This window comes from Phacochoerus africanus, chromosome 15 (assembly GCF_016906955.1).
Source record: "Phacochoerus africanus isolate WHEZ1 chromosome 15, ROS_Pafr_v1, whole genome shotgun sequence".
In the NCBI taxonomy this organism is placed as follows: domain Eukaryota; kingdom Metazoa; phylum Chordata; class Mammalia; order Artiodactyla; family Suidae; genus Phacochoerus; species Phacochoerus africanus.
In genome coordinates this window covers 47,458,840-47,473,527 of record NC_062558.1, presented here as the reverse complement: position 1 = coordinate 47,473,527, position 14,688 = coordinate 47,458,840, and the positions used below count along the sequence as shown (strand labels likewise).

The window sequence follows — 14,688 nt, the reverse complement described above, 5'->3', positions numbered from 1 at the left end:
AAGAGCATCCTCCCCCACACCCCTAGTTGTCTTCAGCAAGGTCTTAGCACCTGACCTTCAGAGGCGAGATGGCTCAGGGAAGGCTGGAGGCTTCGTGAGGAAACTGGCCTCAGCGGGCCTGGCGTGACTGGTGGCATCCATGCCTGGGCCTGCACTTTCTGGCTGGGTGCAGCCTTGCCGTGCCTTCAGTGGCCTCCTGGGGATCCAACCCCCTGGATTTAGAGACCCCCTTTGTGACTCATATTTCCTGAAGGGGAGGTGTCCCTCAGTGAAAGGAGGGCTGACCATCTTGGCTTCTTAATGTCTCCATTCTCAGGTCAGCGGTGTGGCCTCTGCCCCCCACCTACCTCTGTGAGCCTGAGCCTGGACCCCAGCTGGACTCCTCCCTTGCGTCAGATGTCCTCATGCAGCCCGCCTTGGTGGCGGTGCTCCTTCCCTTGCACACCCCCTGCCCTGACCCTGCTCTCCATTGGTGTGGGTCCCTGAGTTCACGTCACCCCTTAGTCTTTGCTGTTGGGATCAAAAGACTGCCTTTTCCACGGCCCAGGTGCTGGACGCTGCTTTCTGCCCTCACTGTGTCCTCTTCCCCCATTGCCCCTGTCAGGAGGGAGCCAGGAAGCTTCCATTTACCGAGGGTGCATGGTATGCCAGGCCTCTGCTGGCCGATGCCTGGTATGGCTGGGGACTCGGGATGGGGAAGGAAGGACTCTTTCCCTGACTGAGCCAGTGCTGAGGCCCAGGTCACTGAGCAGATGGCCTGGGCTTTATTACATCAGTGGGTTGCTCTTGGCCCCACCCTGCTTCAGGCTATGTGGGCCGCTGCTCGGGCTGGTGTGCAGGGCCCACCTGGCCCCGGCCTGGCGACAGCCTCCTCCTTAGCCTGGCCAAGGCCCGGATGGGGTTCTGGGTGCAGTTGGTTGAGTGAGTCAGGTCCTCTAAGGAGGACTTGGTGGGCCCACTGCAAGGTGGGGTTGCCCGGGGCTGGCCCGGCAGGGTCCTGCTTGCACTGGCCGTCCTGCTGCCAGATGGGTGCCGCCTGCCCAGAGACCTGAGGTGGGAAACGGCAAGATCCCCCATGAGCCAGGGGACCACCCACCCCACCCCTCTGTGCTCTGCCTCTGATGAAGCATCACTCACCCTGGGGATGCTCTCTGGGCCTGGGTCAGGGGCGCTGCTCCCTGGAGTCCCTTGCTGGGAGGGACCCAGAGCTGGTCCTGTGGGATCAGCTGCAAAGAAAAACAGGCTAAGGCTCAGGCTCCCCTCTGTACCTGAACTTGAAGGTGTCACAGAGGAGGGGGGAAGGGGAGGGCCTGAATCTCTAGCCACAGCCCCTTCCTCTGAAGGGCAGGGTTCAGGAAGCCTTCCAGGGCCTGTCCTTGGCTGTGGTAAGCGTGGGAAGGTTTGCAAGTCTCCTGGTTGCACATGAGGTAAAGGTTCCAAGAGCTAGAGGCAGGGACTTGGGGCTAGAAGGCACTGGAATGTCCTCACGCCTTCCTTAACAGTGGAAGACAGTTCCCAACAGCACAGCCTAAAGCCAGGAGAGCCCCACCTATAATGAGCCGGGCTGGTGGCAGGTTCCCTGGGGAGAATCTGAAGACCTCTGCCAGGTCCCCAAAGGCTGGCCCCTCTCAGGCTGGGGAGCTGTGCTGCCCACCTTGAGGCCACCCTGCTGGGCCACCTCCCGGATTTTGGACAGCATCGACCGGATCCGCCCATTCTCCTCCTGCAGGACCTGGATGCGGATGTCGTTGGCCTGCACCTGCCTTTCCATGTCGTCTGTGACATTGCCAGAGCCTGTGAGGACACACTGTCTGGCACCACACCCCTTCAGGTCTGCCCTTTGTGCCCAGTGGGACAGGACCCAGGAGGGGAGGCACAGGGGAGGTGGGTGGGGTCATTGCTCAGGGCCTCCCACCTCATCTTCCTTCTGAGGCTGTGTCCCCACTCCTTACCCCCCTGCCTGCTGGGAGGTGACCACAGCCTTACAGAGTACGAGAGCTGGGTGAGGCCTAGAGGTCACTAAAGACTCAATAGGTAAGCAAGTGAATCTCTTTCAAGGCCACCTGTTTGCAGAGGGCCAGAGAGATGGTGACTTGTCCAAAGTCACAGTTGGCTCTTGGATGTAAGTCCCAGGAATTCAGCAAGGATGTTCCTGGCCCACTGCTGGGCGGGGTGGGGGTAGATGCTTCGCCTGGACTTTATGAACCCAGGTCAGTTGCTGTCCGCTCTGGTTCTGGGTTTCCTGGTTTGTCACAAGGGTTTGCTTGTGACCTGCCTTGTGGAGCGGTTGACAGAGCAACACAAGGGCCCAGCAGCATCCCGGCAGCTCTGCACATGGATTCACCTGACTTTAAGGGCATTGAGGGCTTGGGATGAGAACCCAGGTGGCCCGGCATCCAGTCCTCTGCTGAGATGGGTCCCCAGCACTCCTATGCTCTGGGGTCCAGGACACTGGACAGTTGGGACTGTGCCTTCAGAGCTGGCCCCATGGTGTGGTTTGAGGAGAGGTCAGGATAGACAGGGACACAGGAAGTTGAGTGAGGACTGGCACATGTGTGGTACAGAGCACAGGCTACAGAGGCAGCCAGACCTACGTTTGCGTTTGCCTGAGTGACCCTGAGCAGGGGTCATGGGGGCTCTGTAAAGGCCACACTGCCGGACCCCCACTCTACCAGCCTCGCTGCAGGCTGGGGAGTTGCTGACCTGTGTCCTGCCCACATGAGCCCTCAGCTACCCGCCCCAGGCCCCAGCATGCTCTCTGTACCGACCCTGGGCCCCTACTTTGGATTTGGGCCTCCATGGGCCTGTGCAGGTCTGGGAAGGCCACCAGAAGCCTCTCCCGCTCCCTCAGCTCCACGAGCTCCCGTTCCAGCTCTGAGATGGTCAGCTGCAGATCCGTGGTTGCCTGCTCCAGGCTTTGCTTCTCTTGCTGCAGGCTGTGCAGCAGCTCCTGGGACAAGGGGAGGCTCAGGACAGAGGAGGGCACCCAGCCCCCCCACTGGGAACACCCTGTCACCTCCACCCTCCAGACACGGGACAGGCCTGCAGGTGCTCAGCTGGCTGGAGGGTCCTCCAGAGAAAAGGAAGGGCCACGCTGCCCGCTCTCACCTGCTGGGCCTGGAGCTGGCACTGCCCTTGCTCCCTCTCACTCTGCACTCTCTGCAGCTGCTTCTCCACATGGACCCGCTGGGCCTCGGCCTCATCCAAACTGCCCCGCAGCTCCTCTCGCTCCTGGTCCAGGCTGTCCAGCTGCTGCAGCAGGGCTCGCTGTTTGGCCTGCAGGGACTGAGCCAGGATGGGTGTGCGAGGGAGGCCATGTGGCCCAAGGGCCTAGGTCCAGCCATGTGGAACAAGGGAGGTTGCACAAGCCCACCCCCCTCGTGCTGCATCTGTCTGTATGCAGGGGAGGCTATGCACATGCTCACAGTGGAAGGGGCAGAGGCAAGAAGGAAGCAGACCCCAACCCTGGCAAGGCCAGGCCCCCATGCTTGCAGACACTGCACCCCTGGGAAATCAGTTGGCTGACTCCATCAGCCCCTACTTTTTTCCAGTCACAGTCATCACTCAAAGAGGAATTCTTCTTAGGTCTCCAGTGTCCCACCAGCCAGTGTCACTTGGAACCCATGTTTCCTGACACCCACTGAGTACAAGAACCAGCACTGGTCTCCTCTGAGGCCTGGCTCCACCTCTGACTAGCTGTGCAGTCTTGGGACAATTTTCTGAACCTCACTGAGCCTCCATTTCCTCATTGGTAAAAAGGGGATGGAAAGAGTATCTACCTCTTCCTGCCGTGGTGGGGAGTAGGAATGAGACGGCTGTGGTGGCTGAAGCCCGGTGCCTGGCTCACTTGACCCTGAGGGCTTTTGCCTAGGGTACTGGCTCCCCACTGAGCCTCTGAGGGTGAGCCCAGCCAGGACAGCTCCCACTTTCTCTAGGTAATGGGTCATCTGTTTTCTTAGCCACCCCTCTGGGGACTCTGCAAAGCCCTACTAGGTACAGCCATATCCTGGGCCCAGGCCCCAGTTCCACTTTGGCTTCCCTATCCTTCCTCTGATGGATGATGGACTAATCACTGTCCAATGGCATCCAGTTCAGAGGCTACCTCCACCCAGAAGTCATCCTGGATTCCCACCAGCTGCTGTGGCTGAGCCTCCCTGGACCCTGGCAGCACTGTCCCTGCCCCTCCTAGCCATCTGGCAGGAATGTGGTGGCGGCACAACCACTTGTTCTTAATGGGTATGGGCTCCTCCAGAGCAAGGCCACATCTGTCCACATCTGTCCCTGGTCACTGTTCCCCCAATGTCTGGCTCGGGAAGGCTCAGACCTTTGGTAAATGAGTTGATGGAAACCTGGGTGTGTGTTGGGGAGCAAGTGCCCATACAGATAAGGCCCACGCTCCACTAATGACACCCTCTCTTCCTACAGCCTTCCCTGCAGAAGCTCAGGGCCCTGATGAGGCCTCCAGCCTCACCTCTTGGTGGCGGACCATGCTGTCCACACGGGCCTTCTCCTTGTCCAGCTCTGTGCTGGCCCAACGGATCTGCTGGCTGGCCCCATCCAGCCGCCCTGCCAGCAGCTGCACCTGCTCCTCCAGCTGCTGCACTTGCCTCTCAGCCTCGGCTCTGTGTTTGGCTTCCTCTTGTAGCTGCTGGGCCTTTGTCTCTGCAGGATTGAGTGAGCATGGGAGCGGACGGAGGAGAGCCCTGGGTGCAAGTCCCTGCACTGCCTCCGACCAGGACAGGACCTGGGGGGAGGTGTCATAGCACATCTCTGGGCCTCAGGGGTCTTCAGCCACAGAATGAAGGTCTGGATCCCACCTGAGGTACCCCCTGGGTGAGAGGTGGCATCCAGCTCTAGCCATCACTCAACAGTGTGGCAAGTCAGGCCCACCCTCCTCCATGGTTCCCTTTATCTTTGCTCCGGAAGCCCAGGAGACAGAGATGGAAGGTGCGGGTCCGGGCTCCATGGCGGGGCTCCTCACCCACAGCCTGTGTAGACTCCTGCTGCTGCTTCAGCTCCTTCTCCAGGGTGGCCACCTTCATCTTGAGGTCGCTTGTTTCTATAGCAGCCGAGAGAGAGGCCTTTCAGAGGCTCTTTTGGGCCTGGCTGGCAGCCTCTGTGCCCAGTGCACCCTGCAGCATGGTGGCAGCCCTGGGCTGTGTGGAGGGCGCCTGGGCTGGTGAGAGGGGAGGTGCCCAGAGGCCAGGGTCCCCATCCACCTTGCTTCCTATTGGCTGGCTGTCACCTTTCTACACCTTTCTGGGCCTCAGTGTCCTCCACAGAGGCGACAGTGAAGCTTAGAAAGGGAAGCGACTCTCGGGCCTGACAACTAGAGCCCACTTCTAGTGCCACAGCCGCATCACTCTGCCTCAGGTTTTGCTGAAGCCAGAGGTGCCTCTGCTGGCTAGAGGCACCCAGGGAATGAGCTCCCCCAGGAACCCTCCTTCAGTGACTGACAAGGGCTAATGCATGAATCCCCTGGCTCCCTTGCTCCTCTGGTGGGACAACTCAGGCTCTTGTTCTCCACGGGCTCCTGGTTCCCTAGAGGGATGAAACTCCAGCCGCCCGCAGTGTAACCAGCTTGATAAGCGCACCCCTTTTTCCGGCCTTCCCTTTCCTGCATCTCCTGCCCACTCCCAGCCCAGGTTTCTTCTACATCAACTCCTAGCTCCATTGGAGGGCTTTTCTTCTGGGGGAGCCCCCACTAAGACCTTGGCGGTGCCAGGTCCTGAGGTTTGCACAGACCTTTGAGCAGCTGCTGCCTGTCGCACTCCCACTTGGCCAGGCGTTGCTCGGACTCCTCTGCCTGCCGCTGCTGTGCCCCCTGCTCCTGCTGCAGGGCCTGCTCCAGCTCACCCACTTGCTTCCTCAGTCCATCCTTCTGCCCCTCAGCCTCCTCCAGCTGGGCCCTGAGGGGCCCCACAAGCTGAGTGAGGGCCCCCACGTGCTTGGTGAGGCGCATCAGGTCTTTGCTCTGCTCTGCCGCCCAGTGGCCCACGGTGGTGGCTGGCAGTGGCCTGAGGCCCATGCTGTCCTGCACCAGATGCTGGAATTGGCCTAAGGACGAGGGCAGGTTCTGGCTCTGACACAGGCTGATGACCACCTTGCCCACCTCCCGCAGGCTGCCCTGGACACTGATGCATGCATCACAGGGCACCAGGGCCGTCTCCACGGTCTGGGAGTGCACGCTCCTGGTGTTCTCTGCCGTCCTGGCTGGACCCTGCAGGGAGATGCTGAAGGGAAGGCTGTCCAGCTCTTGGCAAGTCTGGGGCAAGCCTGGCATTGGGGGGGGAGGGTTGATGAGCTTGGCAGTTGTAAATTCAGGGCTCCCGGCTGGCTCGCTCTTGGCTGAGGGCTTGGAGGTGGGGGTCTCCCCTTGGTTTGCCTTTTCCTGTGGTTAGCCAAAAAAAAAAAAAAAAGAGAGAGAGAGAGAGAGAAAACAGGTGAGGAAGATGGGCCGGGGTCAGGGGAGAGTAACCAGCTCCCTGGGGATTTCTATGACAGCAGCCGCTCCTGATGCTCAGACCCTCAGGTGGTATCTGATACCAAAGTGAATGAGAGCACGAGCCTTCTCCTTTCTGCTGCCTCAGCTTTCCATGCCCAGGCTCGATGCAGTTATACACATGGTAACAGCGACAAACATAGCTGCCTGTTACTGGGCCCTTGCTTAGTGGACTCATCTGCTCTTGTGTTACAGCAGCCACTCTCAGTTTTGGTGTCCTTCCCACCAGGTGGTTACAAGGGTTATGGGATAACCCCACCAGGTGGTTACAAGGGTTATGGGATAACCCCTAACAAATGGAGCTCATACAAACACCATTCCCCAACAACGCCCTGGGAGGTAGGGGCTGTTATCACCCCTTCTGGATAGATGAACAAACTGAAGTTCAGCATAGGTAGGACTTCCCATAGTCCCACAGTGTGAACTGCAGAGCCAGGTGGCCCAAACATGACTCTGGAGGCCTGTGATGCTCACTGTCATGCTGCATGGGCCTTGAGTGGGGGGCCCCAGGGTGGAGTCAGTGATGGATGCAGGCTGGGGCAGGAGGACTGGTGTGAGGGTGGCTGCATTTGGGGAGGAGGGGTGGTCAACCCACCTGGGGGACTTCCTGCTGGTTGAACGTGCCCAGCCTCAGCAGGCTGTTCCAGAAGCGTCGCACTGTGAGACCCACGGACATGCAGGGCCCTGCAGCCCCTGCTGGGGGCACTGTCTGCTCTGAGCCAATGTTCTCCACATAGCTTGTGCAGCTCTGAAGCAGCAGCAGGAGCCTGTGGGCAGAGACGGCAGGGTCAGCAGGGCAGAGCCTGCCACCAGCACAACCAGCAGCCTCCAGCTCTGGGAACTGGCCCAGGCATATGAGGGACTCAGAGCATCTCAGAATATGCTCTGCTGGACCCAAGAGCCACTTCCTCCAGGAAGCCCTCCCTGAAGACAAAGCTTGGGGCCTCTTCTGAGCTTCCTGAGAAGCTCAGCACATCTACCTGGCTGTTCCTCACTGAACTGGGATGCTCTGGGAGGCCAGGCCTTGCCTCAGTCGTATCCTGAGTGCTTAGAATGTGCTGGGTGAGTGGGTGCCTTTCATCCCATGGCTCAGAGCCCTCGCCTCCCAGAGGACAGAGCTGAGACCCTGAGAGGGGAGGAGGCTGCACACCGGTGAGGGTGCAGGGCAGCGGTAGCCTGCAGTTTCCTGACTCTGCATGGGGTGGGGGAGGGGGAGGGTTCTCCTGCAGGGCGAGTTGCTTCTGTGATGACAGAGACAGGAGTGAGAGAGCGAGGTCTCTATCCTACCCTGAGTTTGGTGCTATTTTTAAGGTGTGTCAGGAAGAGAAGTAGGTATTTACATGGGAACCAGACTGTTTTGAAAGAAAAGACACTATGTTTACAAAACATACCAGGCAGGTAAGTGACCTTGTTGCAGGTGCAGGAGGGTCATCCCAAACCGACTGGGGCCTTGGGCAGAGAGGGTCTAGGGGAGGAGGTGCCAATGACCTCCAGGCCCTGCCTCTCTCTGGGCCAAGGTGTCCTATTCTGTGAATAGGGCCAAAGTGTCTCCACAGTCGGGTAGCTCTGGAGGTGGTGTGTGGCCTGGACAGAAGAGCCAGGCAAGAGGTGGGAAGACGTGTCAGCACCAGCTCCATAGAAGGGGGATGGATGAACTGGCCTTGATGGCCAGTCCAAGAAGGGGTGGGTGGGGCCTTTCTTGCAGAGGGCACAGCCAGGAGGGAAAGTGTTCGGACCCTCTCAGGGTCAAGTAGTGCTTTCACACTGACGGCTTCTCCAGGCCTCCAAGTGGTGACCCTGGCTTCTTGTTTCTTTGTCCCCAGGCAGATCATCCCCAAACTGTTGGGGTCCCTGCCTGTTGGGCCCCCATGACTTTATTAGCATGTAAGGTTTAAAGCACAGGGAGCCTGGGCTGCAGTCCCCAGGTAGTGGAGGGACCACATTAATGTTAATGACAGCATAGAAGTGGGGGTGGGGCTACAAGGGAATCAGGAAATCCATTGTCCTTTTTCTAGCAGGGCCAGGATGTGGGAACACACGTCCCGTGTCTGGCCCTGTGACACAGAAGGGACAGGAAAAAAAGCCAGGGATGGAAACTCCAAACAGCAGCTGTAGTGTTCCTGACACCCAGAAACCCTACAGAAGCAGCTGGCGGGTGGGGGTGGGTGGGGGTGAGAAGCAGCCATCAGAACGACAGTGCCACAGAGAGCAACAGGGGGCCAGCAACTCCCTGAAGGTGGACAAGAAGATGGACAGCACGGCACAAGGTGACATCCGCTGTAAGGGCCCTGAATTGACCTGGCCCCCAACAGCACACAGTTAGAGGTGACTGTCATTACCAAGGTCATCACCCTCACTGGGGGATGGTTCGTCTGAGATGTGGGCACAAGCATTCCCGAGAGGACCAGGTTTGGTAGAGGCTCTCACCTGTCGATGACCAGCTCCAGCAGCACCGCATGGGACAGCTGCGTGAACTCGGGGTCACCCGGCACATGGTCATAGTGCTCCAGCAGGGCCACCATGTCCAGGTCACAGGCCACGCGGTCGGGGAACTTCCAGGAGGGGAAGTGCACAGGCCCGGCACGCGAGAACACGTCCACGATGGCACCCTGCAGGTCGGTGAGGTCCTTGCGCAGGCTGTCCATGCAGGCCTGACTGCCCAGCAGGTGAGCCATCCTTGCGGCTTCTGGGTGGGCAGAGGTGGGGGGTCCCCATTAGCCAGAGCTGTGTGGCCACTGCTGGAGGAAACTTCCTAAAACCCGGATCTGCCCAGTTGCTCCTAGGTTGAAATCTAACCTAGACCTTGGGAAGAAGTCTGTTCCCCTTCAGGACCTGTTTGTGGGTGACCTCATCTGCCTCCCTCTCACCCCCCCCATCCCACGCCCATACTGCTGATTCTGTCTGTCAGGTCCCTTTGAGGACCTGTGCACTCCAGGCTCCGCTAAATGCTGAGTGGCTACACCTATGAATGAGGATGTACCTGCTGTCCTTCCCTCCCTGACCAAACCACTGGATGGGCAACTGACAACTAAAACTAGCTATAGCATGATGGGGAGCGCTGAGCCAACCCAGGCTGGACCACTGGACCACCAAAGTAGTTTCCAGCTGGGCCACAGGCCTGCCCGCTCCAATCTGATCCACTTTTTCTATAGAGATCTGGGCCAAACCTATCTGACCATATCATGCTGGCCAATAACCCCTTGGGACACTCTCTGGCCCTTTGGAGAAAGGCCACTTCTGGGCACACCCTTCCCCCTGCCCTCTCTTGTTACTCCCCTCCTCTCCACTTCAAACACCATTAACTACAAGCAGCAGCTCTTGTGCAGGCATACATTTCTCAATCCGTGCCCGTCTGTTTCTTCTGTCAGAATCATACTTCCTCCATCCAATTCCCAACACCTGCCTAACTCTGCACATCCTTCATGGTTCCTGGAAATCACTCCCTCCAGGAAGACTTCCCAAGCACCCTCCAGGCTGGGTTAGAGCTCCCCTGGGTTCTCTGCAGGAATGGCCTCCACTCTCCAGCCAGGTCCCCACTCCACCTCAGTCACTGCGGTGTCCCCACCGTGGCAGCCTGGGGTCTGGCCTATTGCAGATGCTCACTGACAAATGAACGATTACTAATTGAGGGGGGAAAAGAAAAAGAATCCACAAAGAAAACTTAAAATACACTGACTTGAGGGGGAAAAGAGTCCTGAAATATAAGGGAGGAAAACCTGAAAATTTGTACAGATGTTTATCCCAATTACTCTGGTGACATGGGGCCCATTATATATAGATACAGGGGTCCCAGCCCTGCCCTGTATCTGTGGGCAAGCTGTGCGGCCTCAGGCAAGTCATTGCACCCCCTCTGAGCACCAGCTGTCTCATCTATAAGATGGGGACACTGTCCACAATCAGGTCAGGTGGTTGTGAGGCCTTTAAAGGTATTGCCAAGTAAAGTGCTTGGTCCAGGGGGAGGTACCAACAATAATAATTGCTATTATTGTAATTACTATTATTAGCAGTAACAACAGCAAAGACCATCCTTGTCTGGAGCTGCCGTCTGCATTTTATACTTCCCGTTCTCGCTGCGGCCCACACAGATCCACTCCCGTCCATCTTGGGAGTCTGTGGATATCTGAAGACAGTGATTTGGATGAACTCTCCCTGGCCCTTGACTCACAAGGTCTCCTGGCCCCTCCTGTGGCCCTTTGCAAGCATCCGGCAGCAGATGTCAGAGCAGGCACTCTGTTCAAAGATGGGCAGCCCCGTGGATGCCATGCCCTGGTTCCTCCCAACCCTGCAGCAGAGGCCCCTTGTCCTCTGTGGTTTTCTCAGCAGCTAGAAGCACTTCCTTGCACCACAGCCCCACTCTGCAGCAGGGGCTGCCTGGGCAGGATTGTGGCCATGGCCTCTCTGGTCCCCAGGAAGTCTGGGCCAGGCTGGGAAACCTCTCTTCCGTCAGCCTATTTCCATCTCCCAACCTCCCTCATCTCAGAAGATGGCACCCCCACTGAATGCACCTGGCCCCTCCTCAAGTCCTTCCCTTTACCCTCACGGCCAAGCACCCAGTGGTGCCAACCCTACATCCAGACCACACAGAGATTCCACCACCTCTGTCCATCAGCACTGCTCCACACTCCCCATCTCCCCAGACTACTGCCGCAGCCTCCTGAGGGGCTTGCCTCCCCATCTGCCCAGCACCACCTTGTCTGTTCTTCATGCCACTGCCAGAGTGATCATTTAAAAAGGCCACCCATTGCCCTGCCTAGAGCCCTTGAATGCTTTCTATGGCATAAAGACTGGATCGCTGCCTGGCTCTGGCTCTGGCCCTGTGAGACCTGCCCCCACCTTAGCATCTTACCCCCAAGAACACGCCTCCTCCCCACGCTTTCTCCAGGTCAGATGCCTCCCTAAGGTCCCCAAGCTGGTGAGGTCCCCTGTTACGCATTCTCAGACCATGAACCTATCTCCCTGTGAGCACAGCGATTGTTTTTGAGGTCACTGCGGTCTGGCCTGGCCACTGGGCTGAGAGACTCGAGGGCATGCCTGTGCCCACAAGTGCAGGGAAACTCAGAGACGCCCCTGGGATGGTTCCTTTCTGGCCTCCCAGAGGACAGGGTCCTGTCCTCACCTTCGCACAGCGCCTGCCCGTGGAGCTGGATGTCTGAGTGTGCCTGGCTCTCAGACTCTCTGGTTGGATCTGGGGCTCAGGGTCAGAGGCTCACCCAGGGGCCTGGCTTCCTGAGTCCAACTCGTCAGGCCCTGGGAATGGGTGAAGGGAGAGTGAATGAGCAGTGCTCAGAGAGGGCTTTCTGGGAGGCAGGGAAGAGGCTGTCCCAGAAGGAAGGGGTGTCCAAGGAGGGAGGATGGGATGAAGGAAAGGGTAGGTGGGGTGCTGGCCTTGAGCCTGACCACAGAGGGCATGCGTGCTTCAGCACTGCTGGCTCTGACTGCAGGACCTGCTGTGCAGCAGCTCCCCAATCAGCCTCCTCTAATAGATGAGGAAACAGGCTCTGGAAAGTTAGGGGGCTAGCCCAAGGTCACTCAGGGAGCTGGGATTCCAACACCTCTGCTCAGTCTTCAGGCCATGCTACTTCTAGAGCAGCACCATCCAAAAGAAATACAATGCAAGCCATATATGGGATTTAAAATTTTCTACTTGACACATTAAAAAAGTAAAAAGAAATAGGTAAGTTAACTTTAATAATACATATTATTTAACCCAATGTATCCAAAATATCTCTTCAATGTGAAATCAACATAAAATTGTTGTCTTTTTTTGCACTAAGTCTCAAAATCCACTGTCTCTTTGACACCTACAGCACATCCCAATTCTTTTTGTCTTTTTTAGGGCACAGAGGCCCATATCTCACAAACGTGTCCCAGTGACAGCCTCTCAGGAGACAATGCCATCCATGAAATGTCCCCAAGGAATGAGGCAGAAACAAACAGAAAAAACAAATTGAAACATTCTGGGTTTTCTTCCTGGAATAGGAAGAAGGAAATAAAACAAGAAATCCCACCCTGGGAAGAGGGCTTTTCAGGTGGCAAAGCACCTGGAACTCAGGAGCTTGCTTGTGATGACCTGCTCACCCTCAAATAACTACAGCTGCCATCTGGAGCCCCCTGAGGTACAAGCTCCTGTTAGATTTTGGTTCTGATGAGCAGCAGCAAAAAACATCAAGAATATACAAGTGGAAAAAAAAACACTAAAAAAACATATGAGGTTACCATGCCATTTTTTTTGTACAGTGGGGGTTTGCAGATATAAACATGGTTTGAGAATCACATAGCTGTGTGTCAAGTGAGGGAGCATTTGACATAGGCTTTCTAATTCCTGGGTCTTGAGTGGAAACCTCAGCCTGAAGCTGCCAGCCCTGCACTATTCCTGAAATCATACAAGTGATGGCCCTAATTCAGCCAACATGACCTTGAGGTAGAGCAGCAGTTAACTCTGCTTCTCCTCAGGTCCCTCAGCCCGAGGTGGACTTTTGACTCGAAGAGAAATGAGAGGAGACTTTCCTTCACTCCCACTCAACATTCAAGCCCCTTCTGTCTCTTGAGCCCTAGGACCTTACCCTTCAGGTAAAGATCATACCTACTTCCTGGCCAGCATACCCTTGGAAACTCTAAAACCATTTATGTGGCAGTGTCAGTCTGACTCAGGATTGCTAATTGCCCGGATCCCAGGAGATACTGAAGGAATTCCAGTGTAGACAAAGAAGTAAGTGATTGCACTTGCAGAGGAGTAAGAATGGCCTGGGTTTGGATTCGTACTGTGCTATGTGAATTGAGGATGTGAACCTCACTGTCCTCATCCATAAATAAGTTGCTATAAGAAATAAAGTAATGTAGGAGTAATCTGAATAAGAACCATGAGGTTGCAGGTTTGATCCCTGGCCTTGCTCAGTGGGTTAAGAATCTGGTGTTGGAGTTCCCGTCGTGGCGCAGTGGTTAACGAATCCGACTAGGAACCATGAGGTTGCGGGTTCGGTCCCTGCCCTTGCTCAGTGGGTTAACCATCCGGCGTTGCCGTGAGCTGTGGTGTAGGTTGCAGACGCGGCTCGGATCCCGCGTTGCTGTGGCTGTGGCGTAGGCCAGTGGCTACAGCTCCGATTCAACCCCTAGCCTGGGAACCTCTATATGCCTCGGGTGCGGCCCAAGAAATAGCAACAACAACAACAACAAAAAAGACAAAAGCCAAAAAAAAAAAAAAAAAGAATCTGGTGTTGCCGTGAGCTGTGGTGTAGGTTGCAGATGCGGCTCGGATCCCTCGTTGCTGTGGCTCTGGTGTAGGCCAGTGGCTACAGCTCTGATTAGACTCCTAGCCTGGGAACCTCCATATGCTATGGGAGCGGCCCTAGAAAAGGCAAAAAGACAAAAAAAAAAAAAAGAAAGAAAGAAATAATGTAATGTAATGTAATGCATGTAGTGTTGGGCACAGGGTCTGACCCATGGTATATGTTCAATAAGTCCTAGCAAACATTATCATTCTACATTAATAATAACAATGACATAAACCAACTATGGTGTGTAAATAAGGAAGAAAGGCGGGGAGGAGAATTGGGAGGGTATCCTTTCCTATCACTCCCCCATTTCATAGGTGAAGAAATTGAAAGCAAGGGTTCAGAGCGAGCCACAGAGTTGAGAGGGAAGAGAGGGTCTCAGGAAAGGAAGCTAAAAGGGCGGGATTGGAGGTGATGGAGGGAGGAGTGGGGAGTGAGGGAAGAAGTTCACAGGCACAAACCTCGGGGAGTGAGAGGTTGAGCCTAAAGAAGAAGGCCAGATTTGAGCTAGTCCACGGAATTTCAAGGCCTAACTATGGAAGGCAGGGGCGGAACCTGGAAACGGCAAGACCAGAGGGAAATAGTACCAGAGGGAATTAGGGATTGAGATTTGGGAAGGAGGTGGTGGCCTGAAGCAAAAAGAGGCTGGGGGACGAGGTTTTGGCCAAATGGGAGACCAAAGAGAGGGAGCGGGGGCCTTGGAAAGCGAGGGTCAGAGGGAGAGAGGAATACTCTGGTAAAGGAGAGGGGGGCCAGGGCCGTGGGGGGCGTGAGAGGACGTCGGAAGGGGAATGTAAAACGTCTCACCAGTCTCCGGAGTCGCAGTCTCAGCCCGTGTCTGCTCGGCTCATGGAACTGCCCCCCGGAGCGACTGTAGCTTGTGGGAGCCTCAGCAAACCCTAGCCCGGTTCCCCG

The 14,688-nt window shown here is 56.5% G+C and overlaps 1 protein-coding gene and 1 long non-coding RNA gene across 7 annotated transcripts; one reads left to right on the top strand and one right to left on the bottom strand.

The window, feature by feature from the left end:
• Nucleotides 1-724: 724 nt before the first annotated feature.
• On the bottom strand, nt 725-14,685 carry CCDC157 (coiled-coil domain containing 157). Of its 6 annotated transcripts, XM_047760221.1 has the most exons (12): nt 14,581-14,685; nt 11,619-11,749; nt 8,930-9,188; nt 7,098-7,269; nt 5,746-6,391; nt 4,982-5,059; nt 4,472-4,662; nt 3,109-3,285; nt 2,769-2,950; nt 1,655-1,794; nt 1,138-1,226; nt 725-1,048 (listed from the first exon to the last, which is right to left on the bottom strand). In XM_047760221.1, the coding sequence occupies exons 3-12, from the start codon at nt 9,175-9,177 to the stop codon at nt 803-805; spliced, it is 2,169 nt and encodes a 722-aa protein (XP_047616177.1). In that variant the 5' UTR covers nt 9,178-9,188; nt 11,619-11,749; nt 14,581-14,685; the 3' UTR covers nt 725-802. The 6 variants fall into 6 exon arrangements, with proteins under 6 accessions (XP_047616177.1, XP_047616176.1, XP_047616179.1 ...); XM_047760220.1 differs by lacking the exon at nt 11,619-11,749 and having other exon boundaries at nt 14,581-14,684; XM_047760223.1 differs by lacking the exon at nt 11,619-11,749 and having other exon boundaries at nt 2,782-2,950; nt 14,581-14,684.
• Nucleotides 9,106-12,707, top strand: LOC125115757 (uncharacterized). Its single transcript, XR_007132166.1, has 2 exons — nt 9,106-9,168; nt 12,339-12,707. It is a non-coding gene; the product is annotated as an uncharacterized LOC125115757 (long non-coding RNA).
• Nucleotides 14,686-14,688: the final 3 nt, after the last annotated feature.